Raw genomic sequence first — 22,092 nt, 5'->3', positions numbered from 1 at the left:
GACAATGACGCTCAGCTGCAATAAAGAAAAGGACAACACACCACTTCAGTATTTCAGCCACTGGCACACACACACACAAAAAGACACACACAGTATGGTATATTTTGACCATCAAGTGCAGAATGATACAACAAAACAAGATATGGTAGTGAATATCAACATGACACAGATGCGTCATTAGGACCAACACAATTTCCATCTATAACACAGCTACTGTGTTCAGCGGCTTTGGTACAACCCAGAGAGTAGCCTCTTGAAAATAAAAAATGTTTCACTTTTCAGCCCGGTGTTTACAAGTCAGTGTGTGTTTTCAGCTACTTCTATTAAAGAACTCTTTGTTTCGTGGTGAATTATTCTGGGTTTCAGCTAGAACCCTTTAAGTTTTTTGTAGAATCTGTAAAGAGGGATCTATATTACAGTTGATTACAGTAGTCAGATTTTATTTTCTGAATGTCCAGACTATTGATGCTATAGTGAAATAGCTCAGTTTTGGCTGTACTCAGCCTAGCTTCCCACATTGTCATACCGTGTACAAGAACATGGTCAAGAAAGGTGTCACGAATCTCATTAGAGATCAATCCTCTTCCTTGTCCACCTCCTCTCAACTTTCGTCTTTCTCTACGTCTCTCTCTGATGGTGTCATCTATTTTTTCAAACCATGGGTGAGCTTACCACTGGCCCTTTCTATTCATGCCGACATCCGGATGACTTGTTGACTAATTTGCGAGATAATGTTAACACCTCAGAAACGGATGGTTGAGAGTGTTAGAATTGAATTGATTTGATCATTTGAATGGCAGTGTCTACATGACAACATGGTGAGTAGAGTTTTGCGAAAGTGTGAATGGAACAGAAAATGGTGTGAAAACATGTGAATGGTGCTTGTAGGTTTGGATAAATGGCCTTCCCTCTGAAAATTCAGCAAGGAAGAAATTAGATTGTATAGACCAGTTTTAGTGTGTTGGCGACTGCGAAATTTGTAAAAGCCAAAAATGTTCTACCTAGAACTAGAAGGTTTTTTAAAAGGGATCGCAAAGAACCATTGTAGGTTCCTGGCTAGCACTTTTTTGTGTGTATGTACAGAGTAGTATTATTAATAGATTTTGACTAACAATGATCAGGGTATGAGGAGATTTAAGTTCTTCCAACTGTCCGTTACACTCTAAATTTCCCAAACTGTAAGGGATATTTAGATTTTTTCAGTAGTAGCTTAGGCGTTATTGTCCAACTTAGAGAAATGTTGTTGTCCTTCCTGGCGCTGAATGGGCTATGAAGTTTTGAAGTCCCCGACAACAACATTATCATCGACATCAGAACATGTTCCTATTTATCAAACTGGGCCATGTTTTCAGAATTAACAGAAACACAACCCTTTGTGCAGAGAACATATGCACACATTTAGCTCTCCTCACAGTCCATATCTGGCTAAAGTGACTTTCATGTTTAACATCACATTTAAAGCAATTTGTATCTGGGACCTTGGTAATATACACACTAATCACTGATGCGAAAAGAAAATGTCACTCATACTGTGAGATGTTATAACAATAGGAGAGACTGAGAGATGTCATAAGATGAAAAGATACCCTATGTCTCTATGCACAGAACATTTGATTAGTAATTATTCTGGTCGCGCTTGACTCTGCTCCCTTCTGGAGATTGATATAAAACCTGCTGTAAGTTCAAACCACGTGCTTGTGGGTTGAAAAGTGATACAATGTCGCCCCTTAGCGATGGATTCAATCGTTTTTGGCTAAGCCAAGACAGTCAAATCAGCTTAACATAAATGTTAAGTAGTGCCCCAAATAATGAATTACCTTGATTTGATCTCTTTTAGAAATTATGAACATTTTCTTTCTTAGACTATATTTAAGGAAGACATGTTGTCTAAATTGTATACAATTCAATGTCAAATCTGAGCAAATCTGCAAAGAGCAGTTCAACACTGTGTGCAAAGCTGGCACAAACTTACCCTAAAAGATGTAGCTGCAGCAAATGATAGCTCTACCAAATATTAAAGGGGCATTTCACCCCTACTCTTAGGTGGTTTGTATCATGTTATTTTATGAACACATTAAGTAGGTGAGCTAATGTATGGTCAAATACCCCTTTAATGTGAGGAGGTTGAATAGTTATGAACTTAACATATTTCAGCTTTTATTATTATAATATATATTGTATAATAATAAATATTTATTATTTTTCTTACAAATATTTTCGAAAACCTTTCTTCTTAAAAATCTTTCATATTTTTTTTTTTTTAAACAATGTAAAAAATAATGAAATGTCCAGGCATCATTTTTAATTCAGTGATATGAGAAAATTGGTCATTTGTCCAAACTACTTTTGAAAGGCACTGAATAGCCAAAAGTCCTTAATCTATATCATACATTTTGGGTCCCTTTGACCACATTTATAACATTTATTATAATTTCAAACAACTTTTAATGACTATTTTTAAATATGTTTTGTTAACCGTGCAAAAGTATTAATAAAGTTAAAAATAATAATGTGAATCAATAATATTGAGCAATTCATTCAATATCAATGCCAATTCATTATACTATTATGTTAGATGTTAATATATGCTCAGTAAACCATCAATCAATCAAATGTATTTATAAAGCCCTTTTTACAAAAGCAGTTGTCACAAAGTGCTTTACAGAGACACCCGGCCTTAAACACCAAAGAGCAAACAACAGTAGTGTTGAATTTCAGTGGCTAGGAAAAACTCCCTAACAAGGCCGAATTTTAGGAAGAAACCTAGAGAGGACCCAGGCTCAGAGGGGTGACCAGTCCTCTTCTGGTTGTGCCGGGTGAGATATTAAGAGTCCAATTGGAATAATTAATACATTTCTATGGGCTAAATCCAGAGTCTATTTGACCAGGTGGACAAGGACAGGGACAGCAACGGGCCCCCCAAACCAGGTACTCATGGCAGGTGTGGACCAGGACCTCATGTCCTCCTAAAGTTTAAAACATATCCCCCAGCACAATAGTATAGCAGCGTAACACCTTGGAACTGAGACAGGGCGGTCCGGCGACACTGTGGCCCTACTCGGGGAGGCCCCGGACAGTTATTAAACTAGCTATTAAATTAAGAACTACTTATATTAGGCTATATCTTGAACTTTTATTATATTTGTTGTGTTCTTTTACCCCTGAGAATATATTCTCAGGGGTAAAATACACCCCCGTGGCATTTTGCCCCAAAGGAGAGGGGTGTTTAGTCCTAAACATGATCACCACAAAAAACAGGATTGCTATAAAAAAAAGTACTGAAAAAGTGGATAACTTAGCCTAAGGCCTTCCTTTTGATATATCAAAAATATGTTTAGAGGTCTGACTTCATCACATCTCAATGTTTTCTAAATGACAAAACATTTTTGTGGAATTACTTGCTCAGTTGAGATGATTCAACAATATTTTCTGGAAAAACAAGAATAGTGGCAACCAAGTGGAAATAGTGGAAATAAAACGTGCAGTCATTTGGTGTATTGTTGGAGAATTACGTGGGTCGTTTTACGCAGGGCGGCGTATGGAAAACATGGTTACGCTCAATATCCAGGAACTGTGCTTTGCGTAGATTTAAAAGCATCACAAAAAGCAAAAAAAAATTTGGTTAATTGACTAGAAAAAAATTGCCGACAGGGGGCATTGTAGACCTTTTCCTATGATGTAACAGAACCGTCTCCCGGTTCTCTGTTGTACGCCCCGAACGAAAACACAGCATCAGCATCAGCGCGTCACCAGCAGCCTGTCTGATTTCTGTAAATACATAGGTTATCTGCCTCCGTTTAACCATTATGTTTTCATGACAAAGAAAGCCCATTCCTACTCTTTCGTCTCGTTTCGCGCAGTTATGTCTTTGGTTCGCGGCTCCCTTTCGCCATGCCTGCGGACCGACTGTACCTGCTTTTCTTGCTGGTTGTGATCTCCTGCGGGGATGGTGTCGTGAGAGTGGCGGCGGAGGCTGGTTTCGTAACCACCACCGGCCTACACACGCTGCTGACCGCCGAGGACAATGGCATCGCCACTGTCCCAGACGGATCCAGCACCGGCAAGATGGCCTTGTATCAGTGGGCTCAAACACCGTCTCCACTAACACCAGGTTGGACTTGCTTTGAGTATATGTGGGTTGGGCTGCGGATTTGAGAGTCGTAAAAATGGTGGTGGAAGAATTTTTAATGCAAGACAAGCAAGCCTAATGTGAAAAAACATAATTGATGTAATTGTCAAGATACAATATATAATGATATTTTATAATATTATTATCCTATATAGCCTACTGTGTTTACGCAAAACATGTTACAGGCCTGCAACAATAATAAATTATAAATAGGTATTTTGTGATACTCAAAACCTTCATTAGTAAATCTGTTTGGAACATCTCCGTCTTAAATTTTAGCATATATTTCACATCCAATAAAGTCTCATAGATTTATGGCCATATGACTGCAATCGAATATTCTGTCCCCTCTTCAGATTCCCTTGGCATGCTAATCGGATTAAGTGTTATGATTTCATTTGAAGGTGTTAGGGATTAGAGGATTATCAGTATGGACCGATACTGTGCTTGTAATGATCAGCATTTTAATCCTTCACTACTGCACGCTGGCACCATTTCTGTTTGACCACGGCCTTGCTTCAGAAGTCTCTAAGGACTAAGCCTCTTGATATTAGTTTGTTATTATCATCAGTAAATATGGTCAGACAGATTATAAAATACATAAAGTTCATTGCTGCTGATGGGAAGCAGTTTTATCAAAGACGCCTTGTTTGCTAAATAGTTCCAATCCGGCTTGTGTATGATCCCCCAGAAATATAATCCAACCTTATAATTTGGTCCCCGGAAGGCTTTTCAGACAGTCTCCAAAAGGGTTAAGGGTAAATTTAGGATCAACTAGTTTCTTGGTGTAGTGTTAGGTGTTAGAGTTAGGATAAGGATTAGGCTCAGGTATTGTTTTAGAGTTTAGGGGATGGAAAGAATATGGGAATCATTTTCCGGTTCTCATGTGTGTTGGTTATATGAGAGGTGGCATCGTCTGTCACCACACCCGTCCCTCACTGATGCTACAGCACTTTGCTTTCTAGCCATTACATCTCCCTTGCCTCATCACTTTTTAATGTGCAGTTAAAGGTTACTGAGGGAATTAAAAGAACTCCTACTGAATCCGGGGAGAAGGTTTTAAGAGCCCTGGTATCCCTGTTATATAAAAAGCCATACACACTGACATATACCTTCAGATACACCTTCAGATACACCCCTTGGTCTTTTATTGTAGCTTTTTCAGTGTGTATCGGTCTTTCAATTTCCACATTCCACAATCAAGATTGTGTTCTGCTGCCCACAGACAGTTCTGTTCTGTAATTGTAATACTTGAAATGAGCCACTCAACTAAAGGTTTAAAATCAATAACGTAACTCTGATTGCAATGTACATACAAAGGGCCATAGCTGACATGGGGAATGGTGTGTAAGATTCACAAGGCCCATAGCTTGGTAGGGCCCACTAATTGTAATAATATCAATGCCATCTATATAAGTGAGGGGGCCCAGGCATGTACCTTTTCAGGGGGCCCTGGATTCCTGGGGATGGCCCTGTACATACACGGCCATGTTCCCAGCATCTCACTTTCTGTTTCCCGTCTTCCCAGAGCTCCGTTTTGCCCTAAGGGTCTTGGTGAAGGACCAGGTGACCCGGCGGCCTCTAAGCGGTGCCCAGGTGGAAGTGTTTGTCAACCACACCCTGTGGAGCCAGGCCCTGACTGGGGAGAGGGGAGAGGTGCTAGTCAGGGCCCCCTACAGCGTGGGCCTCAGTTTTATCATCGTTGCGAGCATGGACGGCTACGTCCTCACCCCGATGCCCTGGAGGACCACCAAGAGACCCAGTGAGTAGCACTGTGACGAGCCCCATCTGCAGGAGTCCCTGAGAGGGAGAGACATCAGTCATCCCTGGGTGTCCGCTGTGGCTAAACTTCACCCAAATTACAAAAGGATGTTTAGTTTTTTTTATTTCCTGGAAATGTACAATATAGGTGTTTATCTATCTTGATAAGGTGGTAGTTCGCTTTGGGGCAGTTGTTTTTTGGTCTAAACCTATTTGTAGTTGATAGCCTAGCAAAGTTCAATTTAATGCCGTGTTCAATGTATTGATTTCCTCTTTTTAGAAGCAGGACACTAGCACGTGTAGCCGTTGAATCTTAGACAAGCATTTAGTCCTGAAATGTAACACGGTAATGCCCTATCATATCTAGTGACTGCTAATAGCAACTGTATTGAATAACATGTTAATGGGAGCCTGAGCGCCGTAATGACATGCTGTGTTTAGTATGAGACTGGTGCTCCTAGGTCTCCTCTCTCTATCTCTCTCTCAGTGTCTTTCTCTTTCTATTGCTTTTTTCCCCCTTTTGCTTTCTCTCTTTTTCATTTTAAGATGCTTTTCCGGCATATTGGCAGTGTACACAATGTAACTTTTTTTTCCTGTCTCTGTCCCTCACTTCTTCTTTCTGTTTTACATTTTATATTTAGGTTTAGGTTCTAAACCAGAGTATTACAGAAAAAGAGAACAGAAAATTACAGAGAGAGATGTGGCTCTGCATCTTCACAGGCAGAGGGGCAACTCCCTATTCTGCTATTTAACAGGCAGCACACAAACAGTCTGATGAACCCATGTCGCCATCTGCTGGTAGCTTCACCCATGCTTGTGTAGCCCTTTGAAGCTTAGTTGGTGAGAGAAAGGCATTTGCAACGCCAAAGTTTAGGCTTTGTTTTCCATTCGGGGGCGCATACAAAAATCCAGTCAAAATGTATTCGCTATAAAGAGCACATTTCAACAATCTTAAGTGGTTCCCTGACATGAATTTCACCTGACCTCTATTCGCAGTATTCTCCTCCATCACCTTGTCGCTGCTTCCTCAAAACCAAGGAAACATCTGGCTGTTTGATGACTCGGTGCTCATCACCGGCAAGTTACCCGGTACGCGCAGACGTCTGGACAATGATGTCTCTTGAACGTTTCCCTAAAGGACATTAGTCTGCTGCCCTGGTAGTTTGAACATACAGCTGCTAATGACCCCTTTTGTGCTTCTTCAACAGACATCTCCAACCAACCCAGCGTTCAGTTCCCGAAGAGTCTCCTGAAGCTCTCTGACAGCGGTAACATCTCCACGGTGACGGCCTACCTGACTGTACCACGGCACCACCTGGCTAAGGGCTGCGTCAACTGCTCCCCTGGCATCATACACAACAAGTCAGGTGATTCTGGCAGAAACAAGCTCAGCGAATCAAATGCACGGAGTGCGGTGCACCGACCAATGGGAGGGAGAGATTGATAAACGCTGTCTACTTCAAGATTCTGACCGGATCAAGTCATCCAAAAAAAAATAAAAAATGTTTGTTAGTGTGTTTTGATTCTTGTTTGCTTTTTCTAAAGCAGCAGTAGTTGTGTTTTTGAGGTCCACGCAAACAGGTATTTAGAGCAGACTTCATTGTCTGACATATTGTACTTTTCTTCTGTGTGTCTGTGTGTGCTCAGTGTTCAGGAGTGTTGAGTTACGGGCTTTGGCAGCTCTCAGTACTCTGTTGTACTCTGGTGGCAAGGAGGTCGAGGTCAGAGGGCCCATCCAGATCTCCCTGCCCCTGGCAGACACTACCAACCTGAGGCCCTCTGACACCATTCCTGCCTGGGCCTTCAACAGCCAGACAGGTGGGAAATACACAACCGCTGTTAGCCCAACATGGCAGCATGTAAGCTAGTGATTACAGTTTTGTCCGGCTTCTAAAAAGTTGTTTGTTCGAAGTCCCAAAGTAGAAAAGCTCACCCGCAAATAACTTAAAACTAATTTCTTCAGGGTCGCCTACAAAAATGTCTAATGGGGGGGAATAGAACTGAATGTACTGAAGGCCCCATTCTTTTTGCACGCTCACATTTTATTTCCGACTACTAAATGTATTTGCCTGTGTTACCAGTGTTTTCCTTTTTTAAGTTTTCTCCCAACATTTCCACCTGCAGGGGCTTGGGAGAACCATGGTGTGGGAATAGTGAAGATGGTTGGAGATACTCTGGTCTGGACCTACATGGCGTCTCACCTGGGCTACTGGATCGCTGCACACCAACCATCCTCCAATGGTACAGAGACTCTTAACATGATAACGTATTATGTCCAGCATTGTCTTTAAGCATGTCTGGTTAATATCCTGACCAGGATGAACGTAATGTAGACATCTTGGTTCCATGTGGCTCAGGCGGTAGCCCATGGATCTAGCAATGCCAGGGTGATGAGTTAGACTCCCACGTGGGAACAGCATGAAAATACATGCAGTATTCTTCTAGAGGTTATTCTTGATAAGAGTGGCTGGTGAATGTGAACCTCTGTTTGCGCCTGTCTAGGTTACATGGGCCACGGTAGCTCATTGGAATTCCTGTCCTACCACACCTACCTGCTCATAGGAATACTGGGGGGAACTTTGCTCATAGTCGTCGGGTTCCTGGCTGTGCTGCTCTGCCACTGTGGGTAAGAGAACGTGTTGATGAACGTCTGGTCTCGTGTCAACTTCAGCTGAAACTGCCACTGGCTCGTAGTTCTCAGTCGTTCACATGGATTAAAAGGATTATTTTAATCAAATGTACACATCACAAACATAGTCCATGTCCCCAAAATACCCAAATGCAATGACTACTGTCTCTGCTATTAACCCGAGCGGGCCTTTCATCTGCAGAGGTTCGGCTAATTCCCGCTCACCGAGGAGGAGAAAAGCACGGTTCTCCAAGCTGTCCGTCCTGAAAAAGGACCAGACCACCTCCACCCACATGGAAGAGGCCCATGCCATGATGTCCCTCCACCCTGGAGACAGATCCCACGGCCACTGTGACCAGTCCTCCACCCCGAGGCACAACAAAGCCAACTACAACATCTACGTGGAAGACCCAGGTCATGGGTCCTCTGTCCCCTTGTATGAAAACCTGGGGGGCGGGGCCAGGGGCCCGCAGGCGTCCAACCATTACGTCAACAGTGACGAGGTGGCCAGGCTGAGGGAGCGGTCCAGAGAGGAGCATAACAGGGCCCATCTGGGTGGTGGCGCTCAACTGCTCCATCTCTACAACCAGCCTATGGCCCTTGTCCAGGCCACGGAGCTATTCGGTAGCCAGGGGGGCGAGCAGCAAGGGTCAGGCTGCAAGTCGGCCACCTTCCCCCGCAACGGAGGAGACTACGACTCCCACTCCTGTTCAGAGCCGGGAGGTCAGGACAGCTACGCCCAGACCCTCCCAAAGAATGCCCACCACACCCAGGGAGCCAAGCCCCAGCAGGATAACCAGGACCAGCCCCAGTCGTTGGAAACCCCTCCCCAGGGCCCAGCCTCTACTCCAGGCTTGTGGGGCCGCTACAACAGCCTACTGGAGTCGTCCCTGTCCGTCCCTGGTACCCTGAACGAGGCCGCCGGAATGGGCTCCTTTGGCGGCGGGGTTGGTGGTCCCGGCGAGCTTCAGGGGATGTCCGAGCGTACTCTCCTGGAGATGACCCGGGGCAAGGCCTCGTCCCCTCACCCCAGGGCTTGGTTTGTATCCCTGGATGGCAAGCCAGCCGCCTCGGTCCGCCACTCCATCATTGAGCTCCACGGGCGCCACCCCCGACCTCCCAGCAGCAACGACACCAGCCTGGACTCGGGCGTGGACATGAACGAGCCCCAGCAGAGCACGAGGGAGTTGGACCGGGAGAGGCCGTCGATCCGGGGATCGTTCCCCCACCACAGCAGGGGGCGCTACAGCGAGGACCAGGACCTGAGCAGCAGCGAGAGCGGCAACACTGCCACCTGCACTCCAGAAGACCCCTACCTGAGAAACATTCTGGACGGTAGCAGCGGGGCCATCCCTAACATCCCGGAGGAGCGGGACGGCATGGATACGTCCAGCGCCCAGGAAGACAGTGAGTCGAGGGGGACGCCGCCCCCCCGCCGGCTGAGGAAGGTGAGGGAGAAGGGAAGGGCGGAGAAAAGGAGTGCCAGGCACCACGTCAGAGAGGAGAGGCCCCTGGTGAAACGGACCTAAGGCTCTGTTCGCCGGAGACCATCTGTGCCGGGACATGTTTTAATACAAGTTCACTTCCGACACAGTCCACATGTTCTGCCATTAAGTAGTTAGCGGGCTTTTTTCAAGTCCAGTTGCATGATCAGGGCTTTTTTTTGTGTGGGGGGTGGATTGGCTGAGGTGGTTACAGAAATGTTGGTCAGTTAGGAAAGGGGTTGAGTCTGTTGTTTACTGTTTTTCTATCAGGACCGGACGGCTGAGACAGTATAAGCCTGTGTCCAAACGTTTTTCTGTGTTTTGAGACAGATGTCTACGCTGCTGTCGCAGGCTCTCATTCCAAACAGAGTAGCTGATAGATGCTAGCGTTGTGCGCAGCAGAAGTACGCCTTCAGTCTTATTCCTGTTACTTGCATTAAAGAAGTTGCCTTCTTCACGCTGCCTGCAGTTAGGACTTTAGAGATACTGTTGAGAAATAATGATGGCTAATTAGAGGACAGAGGGCTGTATTGATCTGGACACAAGGACCTCCAGGCATACAGTCTTCCTGTACAGAATGCTCACACGTATCCACCCTGATTGCCTGCCTTTAAAGGAAATCAATAAAAAGACCATTGGCTGCTCTGCTCACTGTGCTTTAGACTGGTCGTACTCAGCCATCTGTCGATCTCCCTCTTTAGAAACGAGACACTGATTCACAGCTGACCCCATTCAGAGGTCATAATTACACCTCTGTTAAGAGGGAAAGGCCGGATTTCTTTGAGAATGCATGAAAGGTAACAATGCTCCATTTTGTGTATGAGAGGACGTGCAACTATTTATTTATTTTTATGTAGTGGGAATACAATGGAATTGATGTCTCTTGGAGAGATTGATCCCATCATTTTTTACTTATACATATTCTTCAATAGTTGCTGGAGATGTTCAATGATTTGTGGTCCAAATGCAGATCTTGAAAAGCATCTCTGTTCTTAAATAGAGTTGGGGCATGAGGAGCTGGTCAGAATAAAATTACATGGTTCAATTTAAAAAGCACAGAACACTTAAGATCTGTCTAGTTTTTACACACTGGACACGGTTCATCCAGTTGAATACATTTTAAATGGTTCAAAACCACTACAACGACGACCTGTTAAGCATAACATTAAAGCACTCAAATAAATGAAAGCACTCAAGAATGATGTTTTGTGTAAAAGCCAGGCATTATTTCAAATGAACACAAACTTTATTACTGTGATTGATTGATGAATTTGATGAGGCACACAACATCTGTGAACAAATCTGACCGGCAGTGTCTGTCTAGTAGGTAAATCTGAAACACAATTCTTATGTATTTTGGCCATATTTAGTCTTCCTTTTATGGTGTAGTGTGGTAACATTGACGCACACCAGCCCTCCATTGAGTATGGAGCTTAATACTGCACACATATAGCTCTTTTTTTTTTTATGTACATATGATGTAGTATGTGTGATACTGGGGTACTTTATGTTGCGGTGTGCACACGTAGTCCTGTCCTTCCTCTGAAACTGCAAAGACAAATGTTTAGAGAGAATGCTTCTCGGTGTGAATAAAAACCAGCTTTTCGAGCCGTCATCCCTTCGTAAACTCAAAGCTTTACTGTATAGGTTTGTTACATTATTGTCTATCTGCACATGGTGAAATGAATAGGTTCCAATGAGATGGGGAGTGTAAAAAGCTTGAATACGTAGCAAATTCACCTTATTTCTAAATGTAGCAACGCAAGTTCCACACCTGACAATTTATCAAGCTTCCAAATATTGAATGGTGAGCTTTTTTGTTGTTGTTGCTATAGCCACTGACGAAGGTTATGTAAAACAAGGCGATTCAAGCGCTGGAGAATTGTATCAAATACATTGTGTGATATTTCTCAAAGAAAAACAGATCCTACTGGCCCAGACTTTTCTCAAAGTGGCCTTCACTGAATGTATTTATTTTAATGTAATGTATTGTATTTCAAATGTATGTAGTCAGTTCATGTTTACAGGCATTCAGGCTTATGAAACAGGCATCTCTTGTGTTTGATTACATCAGTATATTACAGTAGTGTTATTAGTCTGCCTTTTTGTGCACTTATCAAAGCCTCATTAATAAACTCACTTGATACCAAGATGCTACAGGATTTCTTCATTGAACTAATGTTAATGGATGCTTTGTCCTCCCTGGCACTTATCACACACTTATCACACACTTATCACACACAGTACAAACCCCCCCCCCCACCACCACCGGAGACCAGGGTTTAATCCCAGTATACCCCCGTTGTTCTTGCAACTTCCTGTCAACCCGTTTTCAACTGTCTACATAAGATTAAAAATCCTCCCCAAAAATCTGAATGAGTTGGAAGCCAAACAAATGATAAAATCAGCTCTGACAACCATTGCATAAATAAGTTCATAAGGATGACTGTGCAGGGCATTTATCCATAAAAGGACTACACAGATTTGTAAAAGTATTTTATTTACAGTTTGCCCTATTTGAAACAGAATCTGCATTCCTTTTTAGCATGTCAGTCTAGTGAACAACCATGGTCCAGTAGAGGGGCCATTTCGCCTCTGGGCTATCCTGTCTTGGACACCAGTGCAGTATTCCCAGACTCATTTATCAGTGGGCAACACCATCCAAACCGCTTCCTGAGGGCCCAGCGGAACTCCCTGGATGCGAAGTAGTACAAAAACGGGTCAAAGCAACAGTTGAAGCTGTTGATACTCAGTGCTAGTTCATAGTACATGTAAAGACGTCCGTAGCCCTGGGCGTGAAAGACCAGGTGCAACGTATGTAGTATGGCCGTTGGTAGGTAACACACCACAAAGCACAGAGTTGCCAAGGCGACTGTGGTCTGAGCCTGTCTCCTTAACGACATTTCCCTCTTCATTTCGCTGCAGTCAGTTTCCAGTGGCGAGGATCGGCGCAGTTCTCTCGCCACCGCTACGTAACAGCCGACCAGCATGGCTAACGGCAAAACATTGAACATCATCATAACAAATATGAAGTAGAGATAAGCGTTCCTAGAATTTTCGAAAATTCTGCGTGGGAGCACGTCGAAGCAGGTTGTGATGTCCAGTTCAGTGACTTGGAGCGTGAGGTCCCACCGGAACAAGGGATACTGCATTACCAGAACAAATGCCCAGATGAGGAGGCAGGTGATGGAGGCACGCCGGGTGGTATGCCAGTGCTTGGTGCGTAGCGGGTGCACCACGCCGCAGTAGCGCTCGAACGCTATGGCGCAGGAGATGAGGACTGAGCAGTGCATGTTGCAGTAGAGGGCTGCGGTGGTGAGGCCACAGAGCGCGGAGCCCCAAGGCCAGTTATTACCCCGCAGGTGATACAACACCTGGAACACAGACACACGCGCTTCAGTGGTCATCGTGAGTTAGCTACAGTCTGTCCCTAGAGAGCAAACATTTCTGGAGAATATTAATGGCAGGTGACAGCAACGACGGAACAGTGGGAGTTACAGTTGCAATGGGACCAAAGTGTCAGAGACAGCCTGCAGTGGATGGGACTCACCTGTAGGGGCAGGAAGGCACTGTAGAGCAGGTCGGCCAGGGACAGGTTGATGGTCAACACGGATGTGGAGTTGGGACGCTTGGAGTGGAGGCTCACTAGTGCCACCAGAGACACCAGGTTGAAGGGGGTACTGCAGACAAACACAACCAGGTAGATGGCAGGCACAGCCATGGTCATCACGGGACTGACCAGCATCTCCAGGGTGCTGTTGCTCAGGTTTGTTGCATTCATCATGACTGACCGCAACCTCGGCAACAAGAGTAGTTGACAAGGGTGACTTCTCACTTACGTAGAGGTTTACGCTTTACTAGAACAAAGGGAAAGAGGGAGACAGTGAAAAAGAGAAAGAGGGGGAGGAAAATATAAGAGCAAGACAAAGAAAAAGAGAAAAAGCAAGAACAATGCACTGCTAAAAGAAAAAAGAAGAGAAAGTGTAATCAGCACAGTATAACACCAAGTCAATTAAACTTCAGGGATATCAATCTGTCCAGATAGGAAGCATAAGCAATTGCAAATCAATGTCACCTGTTTTGGTGCAAATGAAAGTGAAAAGAGGTGCACTGGAGAGGCAACAGCAAGCCAAGTCACAAAAAGCGAATGGTTTTGCAGGTGGTGGTCACAGACAATTGCTTCCTTTGTATCCTTCCTGACTGATTCTTCTCTAGTTTTGTGGTTTTGGTAGGGTCCTTGTCAATTCTGGTAGCACGAGGCGGTCCCTGCAGCCCATTCAGGGTGCACAGGTAGTCCAGCTCCTCCAGGATGGCATACGTGCTGTCGCAAGAAGGTTTGCTGCTTCGCCAGAGAACACCAGAATCGGCAGGTCTGCCATTGGCACCCCGTTCTCTACATAGATGAGAGCAAGTTCACACCGAGCATGTGACAAATGTGAAAGAGTCTGGAGACACAATGCAACATCATTCAGCTTGACAGGTTTGGCAGTGAATCAGTGGTCTAGGGAAGCATATCCTTGGAGAGTCACACAGACCTCCTCATGCTAGCCAGCGGTACCCTGACTGCTGTTAGGTACGGGGAGGGAATCCTCAGACAGATCGTCAGATCTTACGTTGGTGCAGTGGGCCCTGTGTTCCTCCGGGTGCAGGACAATGCCTGGCCTCATGTGGGATGTAATGTATCAGTACATCCAACGCTGCCAAGTAGCGCCATAGACTGTCCAGGAGTTCACTGACGCATTGATCCAGGTCTGGGTGGAGATCCCCCAGGACACCATCTGCGGTCTCAGTTGGCAAAATCAGTGCCAGATAAATATTTTTTGGGGTAGTGGGGGAATACAAAAGTTAATTAATCTACTCATCTACATACCAGTAGTGAGAGCGCATGGCGTAGACAGACCCACTTGATGCAACCTGGTAGGAGCATCCTGGTAGGATGCAACCCAAGAATGGGCAGAACCTGAGAACCCCCAACTCTGAGGGCGCAGAGAGGAGGAACTGGTGGTTCACAGTGTCAATGGCAGCGGAAAGATAAGGAGGAGAACAACAAGCGTTTTAGAAGGGAAGAAGGGATACCGGTCGGTAGTTTTAGACACCAGAGGGATTTAGGGTTGGTTTCTTGAGGAGGAGGGTCGCGACATGAGCTGACTTGAAGTCAGAGGTAACACAACCAATGGAGCTGAAAGAGGTGGAAAGAGAGGTGAGTTGGGTTGAGGAGGCAGACTTGGGAGACAGGAGGGGAAAGGAGTTGGTAGAAGGGAGAGATGATAAAATAGGAGTAGAGAGAAGGAATGAAGTTTGCGACAACGCACTATTATCTGGGAAGGAGTTGAGTTTGCAGGGTTAGAAGGCAGAGGGGGAGAGAATGAGACAAAGTAGTGATCAGAGACCTGGAGTGGAGTTGCAGTAAGATCAACTGGGTTACTGCATCTCGTGAGGATAGGATCAAGCACATTGACTGCATGGGGATGAGGTCAAAAGAGGAAAGGAGTGGAAAAGGAGAATGAAATGAATCAAAGACAGGTGTTGGAAGGTTAATGTCACCTATCAGTGTGACTGGTGAGCCATCATCTGGAAATAAGCTTAAAGGGTCAAGCTCATTTAGGAACTATCTTAATGCGCCTGTTGTATGATATATGACAGGAATGTTAATCTCTACTGGGTTAGTGATTGGTTTCCATTGTCTGTTGAATGAATTGTTCTCAATGAATTAGTTTGATCTTAAATATATTAAGTTCAGAGACCCGATGCATGATCTAAGTGTTCCCTAATTCCTTTTGGGAAGTGTCTATTCTAAATCAGTGAACATCAATTCCACCACAGTAGTGAGATACTGTTTACACAATAGTACTCCGGAAGTGAAAAAATTGTATGGGAAATATTGCACCTCAATCATAGAAAAGGAAATGACATCCCTCTTGCACGATAAACTCACAAATTAACATATGGTAGTTTCAATGCGTCAACAACTGGTGAGAAAAAAAAATTATATATTTTTTTACATTAACATTTTAATTTCAAAACTGTTAAGTACTTATAATAATACATGCCAAAGTAGGTCTCCAGTCATAATTAGATTGTTGGAACAGAGCGGCACTGCTTTATATTCTGAATAAAACTATGAACACAACACATTGTTGGTACCCTGAAATAAAAGCTCCCATAAGCAAAAGAAGCATTTTTATAATTTTTCCTTCAGTTAAATAGTTCAAAGTTGTTGCATTTATGCTTTTGTTCAGTGTATATATCCCTGATTCAAATTAATTGTTTTAAGAATTTGATGTATGCAGTCTGAGAGGAAACTGTTTCTGTTCAATACCTCTGATTTCAGTGAATAATTTAACTTACAGAAACCTCCTTAATAATCTAATGTGATAAAATCTGTGATTAGATACAAAAGTTAAGACAGCGAGATAAAGACAAAATAAACATAAAAGGTGACCAAGAATTAAGAATTAATTAAGAATTCCAACATTAAGGAAAGGCCATTTGTAAAATGAAAATAAATATTATTTCATCATTATTAATGACTTACCTGTATACTGCTTTGATGGCCACCGTCTGATCTCAAAGTTGGAGCTCACGGTATCATTCACAACACGCAGTACAAATTAAGACCGTTTCTGTTTGTTTCTGTCTCACTGTTAACTCGCTGCCACTCTTAAACAAACTACTCAGGAAACGTAGACGCATTTCATTAACATGTAGCCTGCGGTTGATGTGTTGAAAATATCAGGGAAACCAGCTACTAATTACAGAACCACACTAGAAACAGGAAACAAGCCGCAGTTTAGTCACAGTGCTACAAAATGTCCAATCTTTTCTTGAACAGCCCACTTCAGTTGGCTTACTTGCTCATAGCCCAGACACCGGGAAACACCTGCTGTGAGTAATTTTTCAGGGGAAAATCACAGATTTGAAAAAAGGTTAATAGATAATGGGCTAAAAGTTGAGATTGTTTTATTTCCAAGAGATAACACGTGCTTCACATAGTTATGTTTCAGTTGTTAGTTTCATTATTCAACAATATGCAGGTACATAAAGATATTTCGAGTCTACAACATAAATAACATAACTTTTGTACCAACTGCTCCACAGAAGAATATCAGAAAAAAAAAAAAAGTGGGTATATTGTAGAATGTAAACACACCTTTTCAAAATGTTCAACTTTTCATTTACACATAGCAACCCACAATATCCAAAAATAAAAATAAGAAATAAAAAAACTCTGAAAAGTAATTAAAATGAAAACAGTAAAAGGCTATATTTGGATAAGTGAAAAGTGCCCCCCACCCTTAAAATGGCAATTGCAAACTTGCTGAGGTAAAATCAACCACCTTCCAGATCACACATCAAGCTAATCGGCTTCCATCTGTGACTGAGCTCCATAACATTTGACTGAACTTGAACAATTCTGCAAGGAAGAATGGACAAATATTGCAGTATGGGTGTGGAAATTTAGTAGAAACGTATTCAAAGAAACACAAGCCTATTAATCAAGTAAGGTGTACCCCCCCCCCCGCCCCTTAAGTATTAACTCAGGGGTGTTCACTTATCCAAATAGGGTATTATACTGTTAACATTTTAATTCATGTTCTGAGTTTTTTTATAATATATTTTCACTTGGATATTGTGGGTTACTGGAAAAAGTCTGATTTCAGGCGTTTTTGTTTCAGGTTGTAAGGCAACAAAAGGTAAACATTTTGAAAGGGGGAGATTACATCCTATTTCTACTGTATGTACATCATGAAATAGGAAGGACAGTACAAGACCGTACTGAAATTACACACACTAAGAATCCACACCTCTATTAGTGAAACATAGCTGACTGTAGATTGTAGAAATCCTCAAATCTAAGCCTGGCTATCAAAGAACTCGTTCTGGTTACCCATTACAAATCGTTAACCAAATCACTCGTCCCCATCACTGACTTCCTCCTCCTCTCCCTCCTCACTCCGTGCGTTGCAGCGATTGCCATGACGTTTTATGCCCCAAACCACGTCAGAACTGAAAGGACAGAAGAGGCAGTGATACATGCCCTGTCGGTGGTTGTGGTAAATGTGGTTGAGCATTGAAGATTCCAAGATGAAAACTTTGCTGCACTCCTTGCAAGAGTAGGGTTTGGGCACATCGTGTTTGTAGCTCACGTGGTAGATGGCGCGTCCCTTCATCTTGGTGCGCCAGCCGCACAGACGGCAGTTGAAGCGCCCCCCCTGCCGCTGTATATATTTGGACAGGAAGGCCTCCTCTTCCTTCTTGTGTTTGTCACTCTTCTTGTTGCTGTTGGCGGTTTGAAGTTCCTCCTCCTCTTCGTCCTGCTCATCTTTCTCGCTGCTCGCTGTTGAGCCTCTCTTGCGTTTCAGGGGCCGGCTGGCCAGCTGGGAGGACTCATCATGGTCCTCACCTACTTCCATCTCCTCTTCTCCTTTAATGCATTCTTCCTTCTCTTTCTTCGGTCCACCATTTTCCTCATCTACTGCCATGGACTCCCTGGGAAGAAGACGGCAGTTTTTTAGCGGCCCACCGTCCCTGATGCTGCATCTCTCTCCGTCACCATCTCCATCTCCCTCCTCACATCCCTCCTCCCCCTCTTCTCCTCCCCCTCCCTGACCCTTGTCAGACAGGCAGTGTCTGGTGAGCAGGTGGTCGTAGAGGCGAGGGAACTCACGGACTGTGTGGAAACACACATTGCAGTGGAACAGTCGTGCTGTGCGCTGATAGAAGATGGCGTTCCCCAGGCGGCCTACAGGAGTGTCATCCAGACGGCTGGGGTGGAACTTAGCCATGTGGATGAAATAGCTGCAGTGACTCTTACACTGCAACATGCAGTAGGAGCACTGGAGGTGCTGGAGAAGGCTGTCGGACTCTGATCGGTCTCTATCCCGCCCCCGGCCACCAGAAGACGAAGTCTGCCTCTTAAGTTCTGTTGCGGCTCCCTTTACCTCCACTGGCTCTTTAACCCCCCTAACAGTCCCCTGGGGCTCATTCATGTTTACATTGGCCTCTTTTGATTCAAATTCCTTTGACTCTAAATTCCTTCCATCCCGCACGATGGACCTTGAAACATCCTTTGACTCAAGGACATCCCTTACTGCTTCCTTTGACTCCTGGAGATTCCCCACTGCTTTGTTTGACTCCCGGATGTCCCTCAATGCTTCGTCTGACTCCTTGGCGTCCCTAACTGCCTCTTTTGACTCCTTGATGTTCCTCACTGCCTCTTTTGACTCCTTGGCGTCCCTCACTGCCTTTTTTGACTCCTTGGCGTCCCTCACTGGCTTTTTAGACTCCTTGACGTCCCTCACTGCCTTTTTTGACTCCTTGACGTCCCTCACTGCCTCTTTTGACTCCTTGGCGTCCCTCACTGCCTTTTTTGACTCCTTGACGTCCCTCACTGCCTCTTTTGACTCCTTGGCGTCCCTCACTGCCTCTTTTGACTCCTTGATGTTCCTCACTGCCACTTTTGACTCCTTAATGTTCCTCACTGCCTCTTTTGACTCCTTGGTGTCCCTCACTGCCTCTTTTGACTCCTTGGCGTCCCTCACTGCCTCTTTTGACTCCTTGGCGTCCCTCACTGCCTCTTTTGACTCCTTGGCATCCCTCACTGCTTCTTTTGACTCCTTGGCGTCCCTCACTGCTTTTGTTGACTCCTTGGCGTCCCTCACTGCTTTTGTTGACTCCTTGGCGTCCCTCACTGCTTTTGTTGACTCCTTGGCGTCCCTCACTGCTTTTGTTGACTCCTTGGCGTCCCTCACTGCTTTTGTTGAATCCTTGACGTCCCTCACTGCTTTTGTTGAATCCTTGACGTCCCTCACTGCTTTTGTTGAATCCTTGACGTCCCTCACTGCTTTTGTTGAATCCTTGACGTCCCTCACTGCTTCTTTCGACTCCTTGATGTCCCTCAATGCTTCTGTTGACTCCTTGACCTCCTTCACTTCTGCTTCTTTTGACCCGATAACATCCATTGTTTCTGCATCACTGTACACAGAGAGGGAAAAAAACCTGTCAGTTTTAAATAGTGTTTAACACATCTGAATCTAAGTAATAAGTATGAATAACTAATTACACAATGATAATGATAAAGTAATGGATTCATATAAACTAAAATACTACATCTTGCGCATAAAAGCCACTGTGCGAAGGTTACATTGATCAAAGCATCAATAATGTGTGATCTAAAATTCAGACCCTTTAATGTCTAAAATGTCTGTCATTCTGGCTTACAATATGGTTTTGGAACACATAGTGTTACTGCACCATGCTTGCACAGATCCTTAAGGCCGTCTGTGCACTTCCTCACAAAATACAATTCCACAAAGTTGTTCCAATCACACTTGATTGGACCACATCTCCGGACTACCAGGCCCAAACGACTTGTAGCCGTCCTTGTCCAAAGTTCTCCTGGTTGTGTTGATGATTCCGCCTGCCACTATTAAAGCATTTTTCAGCCACTGTGCATCAACCCTGTTGTTGCTTGCTCTTTGGGGTTTCTGTCTGGGTGTTTTTAATAGCACTTTGTGTCAAATGCTGATGTAAATAGAGCTTCATATAATACATTTGATTGCTAGAGCAAAAATTTAGCCTTATTAAGATTGCAGATTTAAGTGATTTATCATATGTTTTCATACTTCATAATTTTTTTGGTAGGCACACAAGGTCCTACCAAGATATAGAAATCACTTTTGACCAAACCAGTCTGAAAACTGAATGTTGAGGGGCTCCTACAATGAGCCCTTCAGATGCAATTTAGGATTAATTGCCTCGTGTGGTGACAGAACAACAGATTGGTTTTCACCTTCTGGCTCAGGGACTTAATATGGCAATCTGACTGGTTATATATTCGGTGAAACTAGCTCCAAATTACCGGGACGCAAATTTTTGTGTAGCCTTGGACAAGCATATCCCATTCAAGTCAACGAGGGCATGATCATTTCTCGACAAGTGGAATCAGTTGTGCTTGGCTGGGGCTAAAATGAAAATGTGTACTGTTGGGGGTACTCGAGGACCGTAGTTGGGAACCACTGGGAATTCACGCTAATTATGTAAACAATAACACAACTTGCTTGGAAATTGGCCTTTTTAACTCACCTATCAATTCTCTGTCGAGAGATGATGCACACGTTTTATGTTGCCGTGATATTTTGCATAAGGATTTGATATTACAATGTTACTGCAATCCAAAACTAAATCAGGTAATATTGTAAAAACGGTTCTTATTTGGGAGCCAATGGGATGAGACGCTTGGCACGTTAAAGTGACGTACACTTCCTATTTAACCCGTTCACTTATAATTCGGTTCAGTGCCACTCACTGTTTCGGCTCACTGTCCTCCGTAACGAAAGTAGAATTCATGCACGGGTCTGGTACTTCTTGGTTTGGGCTGTGTTGATTATTGTCGTCCGTTCGGCAAACATCAGGTGACACCTTGGTTCTGCTTGAGCTTTCTCCGGGATAAATCGTGGGAACCGCTCCAACCCACAATCTATTTTTTTTAGTACGTGGTCGAAAGCATTCCTTGCTGAAATGAGACTCGCACATCCGAGTGCTGTTCAGGACGTCATTTTCGTTTAAGGAGGCAAATTCCACCCATTTTCTGAATACGACGTAGTCTTTTGGAAAATAATGGAAACTGACTGATTTCGATGGTTTGCAGCCTGGGACTATGCACTTGCAGGTGTTGTACCTTGACGGCATTCTGCGAGTTGTGTAGACAGTTAAAGGGAAAGCAAGACATCCAACTTAAAGCCACTTCCGCATTTCCTCTATAGTAGCCAATCAGCGCCCGTCAGCACCATGCTTATCTACTTAGTGCTCCCGCCCGTAAAGTAACACATCTAAAAAGCGAATATTATCGACTTACTGCCACCTGCAGTGTTGGAGTCTTGAACCAAAATGTTTGCTATTTAAATTGTGACCACTAGATGGCTGCGGTATGGCTAGCTAAAAGCCCTTTACAAAACAATGATAGACAAAGCTTCCATATAGTTCCCATTATAGCATCTGTGTGCACACGGGCAGCACCACTGAGGCATACTAAATTCCAAATCAACCCCTCTAACACTAATTTAGGCCTGCATGTGTGCCTCTGGCAT

The 22,092-nt window shown here is 44.2% G+C and overlaps 3 protein-coding genes across 5 annotated transcripts; 1 reads left to right on the top strand and 2 right to left on the bottom strand.

Moving 5' to 3' along the window:
* The first annotated feature begins 626 nt into the window (after nucleotides 1-626).
* On the top strand, nucleotides 627-12,160 carry LOC105019762 (protein FAM171B). 2 transcript variants are annotated; one of them, XM_010886159.3, is made up of 9 exons: nucleotides 627-662; nucleotides 3,861-4,111; nucleotides 5,658-5,891; nucleotides 6,887-6,979; nucleotides 7,099-7,257; nucleotides 7,538-7,708; nucleotides 8,015-8,131; nucleotides 8,393-8,516; nucleotides 8,722-12,160. In XM_010886159.3, exons 1-9 carry the CDS (start codon nucleotides 634-636, stop codon nucleotides 10,046-10,048), a joined length of 2,505 nt encoding a protein of 834 aa, XP_010884461.2. In that variant the 5' UTR covers nucleotides 627-633; the 3' UTR covers nucleotides 10,049-12,160. The 2 variants fall into 2 exon arrangements, with proteins under 2 accessions (XP_010884461.2, XP_019897751.1); XM_020042192.2 differs by lacking the exon at nucleotides 627-662 and adding an exon at nucleotides 691-818.
* A 359-nt stretch (nucleotides 12,161-12,519) lies between these two features.
* Nucleotides 12,520-16,846, bottom strand: LOC105019763 (P2Y purinoceptor 8-like). Its single transcript, XM_010886161.3, has 3 exons — nucleotides 16,539-16,846; nucleotides 13,554-13,860; nucleotides 12,520-13,377 (listed from the first exon to the last, which is right to left on the bottom strand). Exons 2-3 carry the CDS (start codon nucleotides 13,785-13,787, stop codon nucleotides 12,604-12,606), a joined length of 1,008 nt encoding a protein of 335 aa, XP_010884463.1. The 5' UTR covers nucleotides 13,788-13,860; nucleotides 16,539-16,846; the 3' UTR covers nucleotides 12,520-12,603.
* Nucleotides 16,847-16,946: 100 nt separating this feature from the next.
* LOC105019764 (SWI/SNF complex subunit SWI3D) lies at nucleotides 16,947-21,837 on the bottom strand. Of its 2 annotated transcripts, none has more exons than XM_029116808.2 (2): nucleotides 21,312-21,837; nucleotides 16,947-19,978 (listed from the first exon to the last, which is right to left on the bottom strand). In XM_029116808.2, the coding sequence occupies exons 1-2, from the start codon at nucleotides 21,692-21,694 to the stop codon at nucleotides 17,914-17,916; spliced, it is 2,448 nt and encodes an 815-aa protein (XP_028972641.2). In that variant the 5' UTR covers nucleotides 21,695-21,837; the 3' UTR covers nucleotides 16,947-17,913. The 2 variants fall into 2 exon arrangements, with proteins under 2 accessions (XP_028972641.2, XP_028972642.2); XM_029116809.2 differs by lacking the exon at nucleotides 21,312-21,837 and adding an exon at nucleotides 21,089-21,251.
* Between the last annotated feature and the right edge of the window lie 255 nt (nucleotides 21,838-22,092).

This window comes from Esox lucius, chromosome 22 (genome assembly GCF_011004845.1).
Source record: "Esox lucius isolate fEsoLuc1 chromosome 22, fEsoLuc1.pri, whole genome shotgun sequence".
In the NCBI taxonomy this organism is placed as follows: domain Eukaryota; kingdom Metazoa; phylum Chordata; class Actinopteri; order Esociformes; family Esocidae; genus Esox; species Esox lucius.
Note: the sequence above shows the minus strand (reverse complement) of the source record. Positions and strands in the feature narration are given on the sequence as shown.

Bases quoted from the DNA above. Each gene is read 5' to 3' on its own strand.
- LOC105019762 (XM_010886159.3), top strand. From the start codon at position 634: ATGGTGTCATCTATTTTTTCAAACCATGG. The intron at 663-3,860 runs GTGAGCTTACCA...CGTTTCGCGCAG, and splicing joins TCTATTTTTTCAAACCATGG to TTATGTCTTTGGTTCGCGGC. The intron at 8,517-8,721 runs GTAAGAGAACGT...TTTCATCTGCAG, and splicing joins GTGCTGCTCTGCCACTGTGG to AGGTTCGGCTAATTCCCGCT.
- LOC105019763 (XM_010886161.3), bottom strand. From the start codon at position 13,787: ATGATGAATGCAACAAACCTGAGCAACAGCACCCTGGAGATGCTGGTC. The intron at 13,378-13,553 runs GTGAGTCCCATC...TCTGTGTTCCAG, and splicing joins GTGCCTTCCTGCCCCTACAG to GTGTTGTATCACCTGCGGGG.
- LOC105019764 (XM_029116808.2), bottom strand. From the start codon at position 21,694: ATGCCGTCAAGGTACAACACCTGCAAGTGCATAGTCCCAGGCTGCAAA. The intron at 19,979-21,311 runs GTGAGTGGCACT...CTCTGTGTACAG, and splicing joins GAGGACAGTGAGCCGAAACA to TGATGCAGAAACAATGGATG.